Source organism: Populus trichocarpa, chromosome 17, assembly GCF_000002775.5.
Source record: "Populus trichocarpa isolate Nisqually-1 chromosome 17, P.trichocarpa_v4.1, whole genome shotgun sequence".
NCBI lineage: Eukaryota > Viridiplantae > Streptophyta > Magnoliopsida > Malpighiales > Salicaceae > Populus > Populus trichocarpa.
Window position 1 is genome coordinate 10,052,122 of NC_037301.2, and position 13,587 is coordinate 10,065,708.

Sequence of the window (13,587 nt, forward strand, 5' to 3'; positions counted from 1 at the left end):
CTCAAGAGGTTTTATCTGAAATATTATTTGAAATGATGTAGTAGCCAATAACACCAAGTTTGTCTCGAAAGAAGTCTTAATGATACATGTGTCTTATGATACAAGAGTCATGGATATCCTAAATACCAAAGAGTAAAGAGAGAATAAAAATCACTGAATCTCTTTGGATTTCTAGCTATGATTCATCTGTCGTGCATAAGTTGTGAATATACATATTTTCTTTAAACATATTTCAGACCAAGTTCTTGACCTAAGAAACCAGAGTTTATTCATCATAGCAATCTCGTCATAGATACATTAATAAAAATAAAAATACCATCAGACCATAGCAACCACAAAAAAAAAAAACGATACTGTTTATCTCAAGTAAGGTGTACTAGAAGTGCTAATATTTTTCTTTTACACAACTAGTCCCTTTCCTAGAATCTCTAAAGACCAATTAGGATTTCTGATAACCATAATACTAAGTGACGACTTCTTATCCAAATAAAGACTCTTAACTTGTTCGGGAAGGGTTGTTGCAACGTCGCGCTCTCGCGAGGGTATGACAATTATCCCTAATAGAGTTGCCACATAGTAATTAAAGAAAAATAGAAATTCTAAAATAGGCATTGGTCTAAGAGATTCAAGTATTGTGTTACTTCTGCCTAAGAGAAGATTGACGTCACTCTTATCGCATCTGTTCAAACGAAAAGTTACAATTGCTCCATGTTTTCTCATAAATTTATTCTATACATGCTAGCTATTAAGCTTTTAAACCATTTTCTAGAATTATATTTTTTAAAAAGACATCGGAAACATATTGAGAAATTTGACGTTAATCCCTAAAACTAGGAGATTTTATCAGTTTTGACTTTTTAACAAAAATATTTACGTTAATCCTTAAAAGTAGGAGATTTCATCAATTTAGGATTTTGAATGTAGAATCGTGATGTTAATCCCTAAAATATGATATTTTATCAATTTTGGACTTGAAAATCTTTTTATGTTAATCCATAAAATAGGAGATTTCATCATTTTAGAATTTTAAAATAGTGTTGGACTTCAAGGAATGTAAAAAAATGGGGCTTAGGACCCCCTTTTTTAATATGAAAATAATTCTACCATTTATTTGATTATGAAGATTAGTTGAAAATTACTATTTAAGCACAAATTCCTTTCCACAAAAAACTAGCATATTCTCCCATAGAATTTACGCATCCAATCATAAATCAATGATCTCGTACATATAAAAAATCCTCACATAAAAAAATTGAAACTTCCGCGTATAAAAAATAAAAACATCCCCATGTAAGATCGATAATGTACCTTAAATCATTCAACACAAATAAATCAATGCAACATATGTTATTTAACATAAATAAGTCAACATGACCAAAAGCACAACACAAATAATTCATAATAGATAAATCAATGCATTAGGGTTTGTAATCGACATTTTAGAGCAACTAAGGTGGCTTGAGAGCTGATGTAATGTCTGGTGACAGTGGTGGCATGTGTTTGTCACGAGCCGTGAAAGGTAGTTGTTGTTGGTGCATTGTTGCACATGCCAAGGGATGGAGGCGTTTGGACTAGTCCACTAGATGTGCCTCTTCTTCTTCTTCTTTTGATATCGATGGTGTCACCCATCACTACTTGTGGTGGGAGATCGAAGCGCTAAATTTTTAGTCTTTTTTGTTTCTTTCTTTTCTTTCTCTCTCTTCACTCTCAATTGATTCTATAAGGTGGTTGCTCGGTGTGGTGGTTACTGAAGAAGGTGTTGTGATGGGGGGAAGCTAGGTTGCCATCATAATGGCTCCAGTAAGGGAGAGCTAGGTTTTGAGAGAAAAACATTATTGTTTTAGGATGATTTTTCATTTGGTTTTTTAATTGGAATTTGGGTTATTTTTGGGTTGATTTTGAATGTGATGTTGACTAGAAAATGGAGGATTGGAGTTGGGGTTTTGAGTGGTTGGAGCTTTAGTTGATGATGGCTTGTTTTTTTTTTTTTTGGTGCTATGGTTAGAGGTTGAAGAAGGGTAGATTAGTTTTTTTTTCTTCTATCTTTTTTCTTCTCTACAATTTCTTTTCTCCTAAAGTTTTGCTTTCGCCTTTTTTTTTGGCATATATTCTCTCTAAATTTTTTTCCTCCTAGGGTTTTTTTATGGCCTTTTTTTTTAATCTCTCTAAAGGTATCTTCTATTTATATTACTTCATTTGAGAATATTTTTATTTTTTATTCTTTATTCTAAGAATATTCTATCCTACCTAATAATATCCTTATCTCACTAAACTTTTTTTCTTCTTTGTCTTTGATTTTTTTTTCTTTTGAATTTTTATTAAAAAACTGTTATCACGAAAATGATAAGCAAAATGGCTGAAAATTAGCTGAATTATATTGAAAATATTTTTTTATTTTGGAAATTTAGGTATTCTTTGAAAATATATTTGAAAACGAGGGAGGGGGTTTGGAAACGGGTTATGAGACCCTTAAACCAAATCAATCCAAGATTTAATTCACTAATTTACCAGTCAAACTGGCTAATCCAGTACAAATATGAAAACAGTGGCCTCGTGGTTAATAAGGCATGCTCCTTTTTTAACTTTCCAAATCTCAATTTTATTTTATTTTTCATTAAATTTCTTTTAATACATTAGGCTGATGAGAAGAATGAATCCTTAAGATCACTCAATGACGAAGACGATGTTTATTTTCAATTTATTTTACGTTTTAAAAATATTTTTAAAAATATTTTTTTGTTTTAAATTAATATTTTTTTAGTATTTTTAGATCATTTTAATTCGTTGATATAAAAAATAATTTTTTTAAAATAAAAAAAATATCATTTTAATATAATTATAAATAAAAAAATATTTTAAAAAATAATTGCAATCACAAGCTTATCACCTTTCATATACGAACTAAAATATTAGCACAGAACAACTCTTAGGTGTATTTGTTTAACCAATTAATTATTATTTTTTTTAGTTCAGCAAATTAATCCTCGTTATCTTAAAAAAAAACTATATATTTAATCTTTATATTTTTAAATCCATTTATAATTTATTTTTTTCATCATTTTCGTTTTTTTTTCAATTTATTTTGTCAGATTTATTTGTTTTGAGAAATAGATAAAATGGATATATCACATTAAAAGAATAAATTTTTTTCTTCACAGAATACCGCGTATGAATTTGTAGGATTTTTTTGTTGATTCAATTCTAAAAGGTATTGAATTCTAGTAAAGTAAAAAAAAAAAAAATTAAGAGTTTAGTAACAGTTATTTTTTAATATATTTTTTATTTTAAAATATATTAAAATAATATTTTTTAATTTTGTAAATTATTTTTATATCAATATATTAAAATAATATAAAAATATAATTTTAAATAAAAAAATTTTATTTTATTTTAAAAAATAGTTTTAACCACGTTTTCAAATGTTAGAAGGACAAAGAGGAAAGCCGTGGATGCTATAATTAACTCTTGTTTTTGGGAGAACGCAATTAATTAACTCTTGTTTAATTTTCCAGCAATAATAAATTATTTAGCTATTTTAATCATTATTTACTTCCTAGCGTTTTATAATAATCACAATTAATCTAAATTATAAACAGACAAGACAAAAGCAACGAACATTCCATATTTAACAAACAAACAATACTAAAAAAAAACCCAGTAAAGCAAACAAACAAATCCCATGATTTTTTCAATTCGATCTCATTGTCATTTCACATTTTATTGGATTAATCAATGGCGTTGACGGTGGCAGAAGACGGTTGTCAGACTTTATGATGGTGCAGGAAGCAATAGATGGGGTGCCACTCCGCAACACGTGCAGAACTGTGATTCGTGTGCCACCTGGGGTTTACTGGCAACCCGTGTGAGTGCCAAGACCAAGAATCTCATAACTCTTGCGGGTTTGAGACCAGAAGTTACTAGCTTGACTTGGAACAACACTTCTACCAAAAATGATCATCACCAGGTGCACTGATTTTCTGTGTTTTCTAACTTGCTCATCTGGGTTTTTGACACGTGTTTTTGGAGGTCTTTGATGTTGCGTTTTTGTACTGCAGGCTTCGAGGGTCATTGAGACTGGGACCTTTAGGTGTGGGACTGTGGTTGTGGAAGGAGAGGGTTTTATTACTGAGACTATCACTTTTGAGAAATTTTCTCCTGAGGTAATGTACTAATCTTTATGCTTAATGTAGGCTCTCTCTTTTCTCCTGTTGTCAATTTTTTGGTGGCTTCTTGTGATGGAATAAGATTTTTGGATTTTTATTGTGTTTGAGGTTTTGGGACCTTTTGTTTTTATACCAGTATTCGTTGGTGTGATGAGTAATTGCGATTTTTGTTAATTGAAAAATTGATTTTTTTTTCTATGCATACTTTGAAATTAAGTCTTAGTTGTGTGAACAATGGAGGTGAATACAGTACTTGATAATTGTTTTCTTTTAGCCATTGGTTGTGTCAGAATGTATGATTCGAGGTGTTATCTACATTGTTCAAAATGAACCATCTTTAATTGTTTAATAAATTATTTGAAGCTGTCAAATAATTGATCTGTGTTTTTGATCTTCTTTTACCCCAGGTTCAGGTCAAGCTGTGGCAATTAGAGTGACAGCTGATTGGTATGCATTCTATAATTGCCTGTTCATTGGGTGGCAGGTAAATTAACTGTCTCATTTGGTTGGTTTCATGGATCATTTGCTTCATCGTTCAACGTTTTCTGATGACATTGATTATTTAAGAACTCCATTTACTTGTCAAACTTGTTAATTTTATGGATGCTAAATACAGTGATGTTGAGTAATTCTCTCTCTTAGTGAACTGCCAATTATAATACTACATCATCATTCAAGCTTGCTCGTGCATTAGTTTACTAATCATTGATAAATTGCAGGCCTGATATTCTACCTATGTTGTAAATGGACGAACATCATGAATTGGTTTGAAACAATCAAGAATGAGCTTGTTCCTATAAGTGGGAAGTAGGTAATCTTTTGAAAATAAATGAGTTAGTTGTTTGATTATTTCTCTAGGGTTCTGGTGCCTAAGGCTAACATTGTCTGAGTCAATAATGAGCCAGTGCGTGTGCTTTGGTACCCTGCCAATGTATTATTGGAGTTCTGAACTATATGAGGAGGTATCATATGGACACAAACCCAAAATCATGTGCTCGTGTATTTCCTTATTTTAGGATACTCTTTATTTGCATTATGGGAAGCAGTATTTGAAAGATTGCTACATTGAAGGCTACGTGGACTTTATTTTTGGGAATATCACTGCTCTATTGGAACATTGTCATATCCAATGCAAATCAGCAGGTCTTTTAATTGCTCAAAGCATAAAATCTTCCCAGGAGTCAACTGGTTATGTCTTTCCAAGGTGGGTTTTTATTGGCTTTCACCTTTCTTGTCTATTGTTCCTGCCTCCTGTAAGTACCTAGTCAAGGTTTTTGCAATATTAGCATCTTTCTTCTGGAGAAGTTGGGAAGAATTGTACTGACTCAATAAAATTCATAAGTTGTCTGATAGGTTTATCAATGTCAGCCAACATGAATTCTTGTGCAATGAAAATGTCCTGGCATTTTAAACTCTATCGACCACATAAACTCTGTATAGATCCTTAAAGTTTTACATATCTGCTCCCTAGCCCGAACAAAGTAGTTTTGGTGCACTATTGACATCGAGGCTACAGTATTTATTTCTCTAGTTATTAAGATTTCTATTGCTTGATGATAGAAATGGGAAATGCATGTCTTATACAGAGCTGAATCATGACCCTAGACTTTTAGAGCGGGCTCCAAACGGATTGGTTGGAAATTAAATTGTTGATTCCTGTATGTTTACAGAATTGTACAAGGAACCTCTTGAGGAAATTTTTAATATCCTTCTTACAAAATTTTGAAGTGTTCAGATTTGACTTTAAAATATCCTCATTTTGACATCTATTAGAATATCCAAGGTACCTATAGTTGAGAATTGTCAGATTTCCGATGTAGGCTTATTGTTTCAGAGAGAAAATTAGTGTCATTCTTCTCTACTACTTCTTCCAACAACCACTTGTCAATTCCTTTGTAACTTTGGTTGGGTGTAATGAAATGTAATCTAATGCAGTAGGTTAAGGATCCGTGCTTATTTTTCTTCCATAGCATTGCCTATTTCTTTTTGTTCTTTTTTTCTAGCAAGCATTTCATTATTGTTCTTCATTCTTGTTTCAACTTGATTATATAGCATGTGATAGATTACATCATGTAGACTAGAAGTTACCTAGTTGTGCTCTGCAGTTAGCATTAATGGTTTTGGTATGTTCCTAGAGTTATGTTGGGCAGTTGGGCCTCAAATTAAATCTACAGTTATGTAACTTTCACTACTTCTATCTGGTGTTTCTATGAGTCCAAGTTTCTGACATGTCCATGTTTATTTAAGAGATTTTCCTTTGTTTCTGACAACCCACACTGGTATTTCTATCCAGATATTTGACTTGAAGTCGTAGACTATGTAATTTATTGCGGAAGTACAATTCTACAATTATTTAACCTGTTATTCTGATTAAAGCTGGTTGTAGATGAGATATGAAATGCAAAATCAGAGTACTCTGTTTTTTCATGTCTTTCTTCGATCACTCAGAATTTTTTATTTTCTGCCTATGAGCTTTGTGTCTCAGAGATCTGGCTTTAATAGCTCTCTTGAGTTGTCATCTTATATGAAATAATAGTCCTTGTATCTTTTGCCAACCGAACTTTCTGGTATAATTTGCTTATGGCAATACCATCACCATTGATACATTATTCTTGCAGGGTTGTCTGGCTAGGAGATCCTATCTTGGTTCTCTTGGCATTCTTTCTTGTGATGGTTTGGTCTGCTCTAATTAATTATCGCATCCATGCAGATATGTGATTACTGGCAATGGAGGGGACTTCATATATGTGCCTTGAACGTCCATGGGGACTCTTTGGAAGAATCATTGTAGCAGACATGTAGGATGGAATAACTTGGGTAAAGCGGAGAATAAGAGCAATGCAACTTGCTTTCAAGGATACATGTATTTTGGTTAAAATCATCATGCATGCTTTGACTTTGGCGAACTGCTATAAATATGAAATTTGACAAATAACGTTAAATAAATCTTCCCCTGAATGAACCATCTCGTGGTAATTAATCTTATCCCCCCACTAAATCTCTGCCCCACAAAAACTAAAAAGAATAGAGAAAAATAAAGCCCTCTTTGAGGTTCATATCTACTTTCGGTTCACTTCCATCATATGATTGGCACATGTTTTTGTATTATGTGCCGCTTTAGCTGAAATTACAGCTGCTTTTTGTAATGTGGTTGCCCATCAAAATGAGTGACATGGTCAAGAACACTGATAAAGAAGAAGCAGATCATATTTCTGATGCATTGTTTCTTTGTCCCAGATCCGGAAAGGTGCCTTGGCTATTATGCCAATGAAGGGCCTTGAGGATACCATATTCTGCACAGAAACTATAAGCTTCAGTAAAAAGCATGAACAAACAGTGGAGAATGAAGCAAGCTCCCAGCAGATAATGAAAGAATGGAAGTGAAAAAGCATGTAATCTTTGTTGCCCGTGGTGCAATACTTTTCTGATCGTCTTAAGATTCATTAGCTTGAGTAAAATTCAAGGGACAAACACAAGATCGTCTTCGATTATCGTGTTGGACTGGATATGTGGGCAATTGTGGGGAGCCATGCTATAACCAGCAACTCCCAAGTCTAGAACCACAGGGTTCCATGATTCTCAAGAAAGAAGAAGAAAAAAAGAGAGTTCAAAATTACCGGGTAAAGAGAATTCACAGGTACCCTAAAACCCCCAATAATTCACAACCACCAGAAAGAAAAAAGGGAAAAAACAGAGTGGGTCCACATGTCATGACCGAAAGGCATGAGCCTACGTTTCTAATCTCCAAGAACTTGCTTAGTGAAGAACTGGACAAGGTGAAGAAACCCAATAAGATAGGCTTTCCTTTCCCTTCTAAGGACAAAAACAATCGAAGCTGAAAAGAAAGTGAAATTAAAGAAACCCAATAAGATAGGCTTTCCTTCCCTTCTGAAGACAAAACAATAGTAGCTGAAAGGAAATGAGCGAAATTGCAGCAAGGTCCTTTGTCCCATGCCAGCACCAGGTGCTTGTTGGACATTTTAGCTCAAGGAAATGGAAAGAGAAGCTGAATAGGCATGAGCGGCAATGCCATGCACTGCCTGAACCAAAATCAAAGCAGCCTTTGATCAAGAATCAGATGGCAATGAATTCTGCCACCTACTCTTCAAGAATGACTACTGATATCCCTCTCTATGAGTCTCCAGGGGTACCCCCAATTTTCCTCTCCTCTCCTCTCTCTTTCTCTATCTATGTGCTGTGACACATGGCTGGTTTCTATTTCCTTGCAGGCTTCCTTTGATGGATATTTGGAGGATAAGCCTAGAGTTTTCAGCGCCATATTTCCTGACAAAAGGAGGAGCCAACAACTTAATGAGGTTTCTGTTATATCTTTCGTGCAATTTCCTTTTCTTTTCCCTCGTTTTCCTTTGATCTTTTGAAAATTCAGTTCACTGTGTTGATTACTGAAATGATTTAGAATCTGCCTCACCATTGACTCAAATTGTTAAGGGCCATTTATTTACTTGACATATAAAGCCTCGTATGGTTAATAAAAAAAATCTATGCTTTGAGTGACCTTCTGATTGTATGTGTAGTCAAGAATTAAATGACCTCTGTCTTCTTTGCTGCTGTTTTCCATCAATTCTTTTTCATGTCGTTGTCAATCACCGGCCAGTCAAATGGTATGCAGTGTTTTCTCATTCCATAGAATGATCACTGTTTATCTAAGTTGTCCAATTGATTGTTATTTGTGGGATCCCAACTTTCTTCTCCATGAGCAGCTTTACATGATTCTCATTTATTGATTGGAAATTACTGCTATTTTCTCTGGTGACGATGGAATCCACTAATCAACGGTTCTCGTTTCACCAAGGAACTTCTACAGGTACTATATGGGTGACTGCCACTCACCATCTTTTACAAGTATAATTGTATTAAAAAGAAAACTGTACAAAACACTAGTGGCATACTTCAAGAAGCACAAAGGTTCGTTGCCCGAATTTAAATGACCTTAGACAACAAAAAAACAAAGCGAAAGCTAAAGAAAACTCAAAAGTATGAAAAACAGAGTGTCAAACCAACAACATGGTAACTAGTCAACCGGTTTTTGGAAAATCAAGAATCGGACAACCATTTATTCAAACAAAAAACTAGAAATCCAGAAATCGGTCAACTGTTTACTGAAAAACCCAGAATCGATCGATTGGATAAGCAACAAAAGCAGGCCTGAAAAGCAGAACTTGAATAATAGTAGAAGCAAAAGATCTTATGAAATTGGAAGACCCCAAACGAACCTGAGATCAAGGGGAATTTGATACCATGGCTCTAACTCCATCGAACAGGACTAGACAAGCTTGAAAATATCCTCACTAACATCCTGGTAAGGTTGATAAAATTGGTGGAAGACTTGGTTATTTCTCTCATACCAAATGAAGTAAATCGTAGTTGAGAGGACTAATCGAGTAAGCACATGCATTTACTTTTTCTTCTTCTTGAAGTGCGAGGATGCCCACTAAAGTAAATGTCGCCATGTCTTAGTAGGCTAGTCCAGAAGGGTCATGTTCGTAATAGTACCCCTAAACTGAAGCGGAGAAAAGGCACTTAAAGAACAAATAGTCATGTGTCTCAACATGCAACCCATAAAGTATACATACCGAAAAGGTGATGATTTGATAAGCATGCAGTCTATCTATGGTGTGTAGACAACCCAAAGAGGCACTCCATAGGGTAAATGAGTGTCTCGGGAATGTCCTAAAAACCAGAGGAGGTGATGCATAGGGTTTGTGGGCCTCAAGTCTTTAAGAAACTGTTATGCTGAGTCGATAGTAAACTTCCCTAATGAATGACCCTTCTAGACACGGTGATCTGGTAAGACAATCCTAGGATGAGAATGAACTGAGTCCCAAATAGGTTGTAACTCCTGATTACTTGGGGGAAAAGCCCAAGTACTCTCCTCGATGATGTTTGAAACATTGACATTCCAGGGAAGCCCAATAGAGGAGCACCCTGAAAGACAATAGGTCATAGAATCATTACCCATCTGACAACTAATAATCTGACCATAGGAAAGTCATAGTTGCATCACCAATGCATGAAATAAACATCTCTTCACACCAATCTCTGTTGAGAAGAATCTTCCTCTAGGACCAAGAAGATACTGAAGGAGACTTGACATGCCAGAAAGATCTACCCCTGAGCAGTACACTATGCACCCATCCTGATCAAATTGAAGATCTATCTAAAAGGAGTCTAAAAAATGCTTGAGAATAACTATTTTGTTCCAAGTCTTAACGCTTTTATTGAAGGAGATCTTACATGCCAGAAAGATCTACCCTTGAGCAGTACACTACGCACCCATCCTGACCCAATTGAAGATCTGTCTAAAAGGAGTCTAAAAAAATGCTTGAGAATAACTATTTTGTTCCAAGTCTTATCGCTTTTAATTTCCAAACCACTTTTATTAAGAGGATAACAGGCAGAAGCCCAAGCTATCTTTGCCCCTGAATGGGAGAGCGAACAATCCTTCCAGAGAAAAGCAGCTAAGATACTCTCAATCCTCCTAATGATGGAACAAGGTAAAATGAACATAGATGACCAATAAACATATCTTTAAACAAGAAAGGATTGGTCAGAATAAGACTTCTTTGATCTCATCATTTATGATATCAGACTCCAAGATACCATCATTTATGATTCCTCAGTTTCAATTAGTGTACCCACACTGATGCCCTCCAATATCCCTCTGGGGGAGAATGAAGACTGCGAACCATGCTTGAGAGTGATGCCCTCCAATATCCCTCTGGGGGAGAATGAAGACTGTGAACCATGCTTGAGAGTGTTGGAAGAGCAAGTGGAATGGCACAAGCAAGTTTGAGCTGGCCAAGGAATTTCACTCTATTAGAAGAAATCCTCATCCAGATCTGGAACCGGCCACAAGTAGAAAGCTGGAAAAAGGGTCGAAGTTGACCAGCATTAAGTCAGAGAAGGCAAGATAAGAGAACTTGTAGTAAAAAGAAAAAAAAAATAGAGCATGTGTTATTGTGGCTTTTTCCAAAATTTTAACTCGCATAAATGTCTCTAAAAGAATACGGCACTGTAGTGCAGTTATGGATGCTAGGCCATGTTAAATGCATGATACAAGGCCGGCAGCTCAGGCAAGGAAAAGCATTATGGTTCCTCTCATGACCTTGGCTGAAGGCCACCGAATTCTCTAAATCCAAAGCATGAGAAAGTAACTGAACCAGCTAAAGGTGTCAGGTATTTGGTTGAGACCTTCAGACACATGGCCCAGAGGAATGACGAGATTGTTAGAGTAACCCCATTAATTTGAGCGAAAAAATCAAGTTCCCTTATGGCACCCGCCAAAGACAGTGGGATGCCTTGGTTAATAAGAAAAAAATTTCCCCCAATCATGTACTGAGAAGAGACCTTCGATGCAGCTGGTCTGTTAAAGGAGCTCTCCAGTCAGCTTCCAAGAAACTAAGAGCCTCGATGTCAATACAATAACGAACTGATTGACCATATAATTGGATCTGAGTCCTCCAAGTCAAACCAAGAAGCTCCAAGAACTCTGCCGCTGAAACTTGGTGTGCAAGAAATGCTGATGAATGAAATCCCAGTAATGATCATCCAATCTGGTGGCATAAACCCAACCTCACGAGTAGCAAGATGGACAGAATTAGCACAGGCAAAGTATTGCTCAGTCACAGCAGCCATGAGTTGAGAGCTCGAGCGGAAAGATGGAACAGCTCAATGTCTGAAATGATCAAAGAAGCCAGCAACATCAATCACATGCAGACAATAGGCTGCATAATCCTCATGGTAGTTCCTGTCAACTGTATGCCAGTTACAGCCACTCACAAAGTTTGTTGCACATGCTTGCTGCAAAAAAAAAAAAAAATGTAAGCAAAACAAATGAACAAGAAAACAAATTTTGCTGTTGAAGTTTCCTATATACGAATAGGTAAAGGCAAATGGAAATTGATTAAATAGAAGACAAGGAATAACTATAAGAAATGTATCATTCAATATGATTACACTACATTCTTAATCAGTTAAGCATGTTTTATCTTTCATTCCCTGACATCGTGCCAAACATGCCCTGAGTGTATCATGCATAAATGTGCAGGTGAGCTAGTTAGGTCAATGCAGGCCCAAATCAACATACCTTAAAGCTTGCTTGCAATATAAGTTCTAGTTTCTATATATGCAATATTTTGACTTTTTTGTACTTACCATCTTAGAAGTATGCATTTTATAATCCTCTGTGCTATTGTCTTTCAGGCATAGGGGAGCAGAATCTCTCTGTAATATATGTGTGTTTAATGTTTCCAGGAAGAATGGAGAATTCAGATGTTGCCCATAAATTTCTTGTTCCTCACTGTCTGGCCAGTAGTTGAGATGAGATTGAGATGTAAATCAGGAGGGAGAGATTACCCACCGGGAGTTCCTGAAGAGATCACGAAGGTTCTCGAGCTTGATGTTGTAAGCTTTAAAGATATTCAAGCAGTCATCAATGAAAATTTCATAATTACATTTTTTTATATTTGCTCATGTCACCTCTATATGGAAGTACTCTCTTGCAGATCAGGTGGAAGCTTCAAGGACTTGATAATATTTTTCAACCATCTCAATTTTCTCTTGGTGTAAAAGGAGCATTATACCCTGATAGACAGGGAGTACGAACCAGGCTCAAAGGTCAACTAGAGATGAATATAAGCTTCGTTCTTCCTCCTGTGCTTGCTATGGTTCCTGAAAATGTTCGCCAGCCTGTTGCAGAGTCGGTTAGGCCATAATAATCTCCTTAAACTGATGATATTCTTTGACAATGGTTTAACAGAAAACTAACAATATGCTGTCTGTGCATGCATGACTGTTTGTGTATTTTTGCCCTAATCAACCTGTTTAAAATATATGTTCCAAGAACAGGTATTAAGGGGACTGGTGGAGAACATGAAGCTTAGAGTTAATAGTAGCTTGCTCGCCGATTATAGCAAATTCAAGCAGGAGACACCTAAGAATCGGGTTTGATAGATTCAAACCTTTTGAACTTACGGATCAATATAAAAGTTGCATCTTGCTAGGCGCATTCATTCGAAGGTCAAAGCAAATGGAAAAGAAAGGCCAGATGGAGGACAACTGACTGAGTTGTAGAACTTTTTTTATCCGGATAGCACATGTTTCTACTTTTGTCAATGTTGGAGTTGAAACCAGGATTGACTGGAGACATGAATATGATGAGGGGAATAACTGTAGTTTGACATGATGTCAGCAACTTTGATTTATTTTGTTTCTTTTTGATGAATGATAACCTTGGCAGGCACTGCATGATACTGTGTTGTTAAAATAATCTGTGAAATATGATAGGATTACGAACTCCCATTTTTGTTGTTGTGCAGAACTGGATGTTCTGGCCAGAAAATGATAGATATAAAAATGAGTTTCTGTGAAAATGTATGATTTCTGGAGATGCGGGGGAATGAAC

At 35.5% G+C, this 13,587-nt stretch overlaps 1 protein-coding gene and 1 pseudogene across 1 annotated transcript; both read left to right on the forward strand.

The window, feature by feature from the left end:
- Positions 1–3,597: 3,597 nt before the first annotated feature.
- On the forward strand, positions 3,598–7,109 carry LOC18107307 (pectinesterase 31-like; annotated as a pseudogene).
- Positions 7,110–7,400: 291 nt separating this feature from the next.
- LOC18107310 (uncharacterized) lies at positions 7,401–13,484 on the forward strand. Its single transcript, XM_024588998.2, has 5 exons — positions 7,401–8,310; positions 8,393–8,479; positions 12,438–12,587; positions 12,689–12,886; positions 13,032–13,484. Exons 1-5 carry the CDS (start codon positions 8,083–8,085, stop codon positions 13,131–13,133), a joined length of 765 nt encoding a protein of 254 aa, XP_024444766.2. The 5' UTR covers positions 7,401–8,082; the 3' UTR covers positions 13,134–13,484.
- The last annotated feature ends 103 nt before the right edge of the window (positions 13,485–13,587 follow it).

What these genes read in the sequence shown, in the direction of transcription:
- LOC18107310 (XM_024588998.2), top strand. Translation starts at nt 8,083, where the DNA reads ATGAGCGAAATTGCAGCAAGGTCCTTTGTCCCATGCCAGCACCAGGTG. An exon ending in GGAGCCAACAACTTAATGAG is followed by an intron (nt 8,480 to 12,437) that starts GTTTCTGTTATA and finishes TAATGTTTCCAG; the next exon opens with GAAGAATGGAGAATTCAGAT. An exon ending in AGGTTCTCGAGCTTGATGTT is followed by an intron (nt 12,588 to 12,688) that starts GTAAGCTTTAAA and finishes ACTCTCTTGCAG; the next exon opens with ATCAGGTGGAAGCTTCAAGG.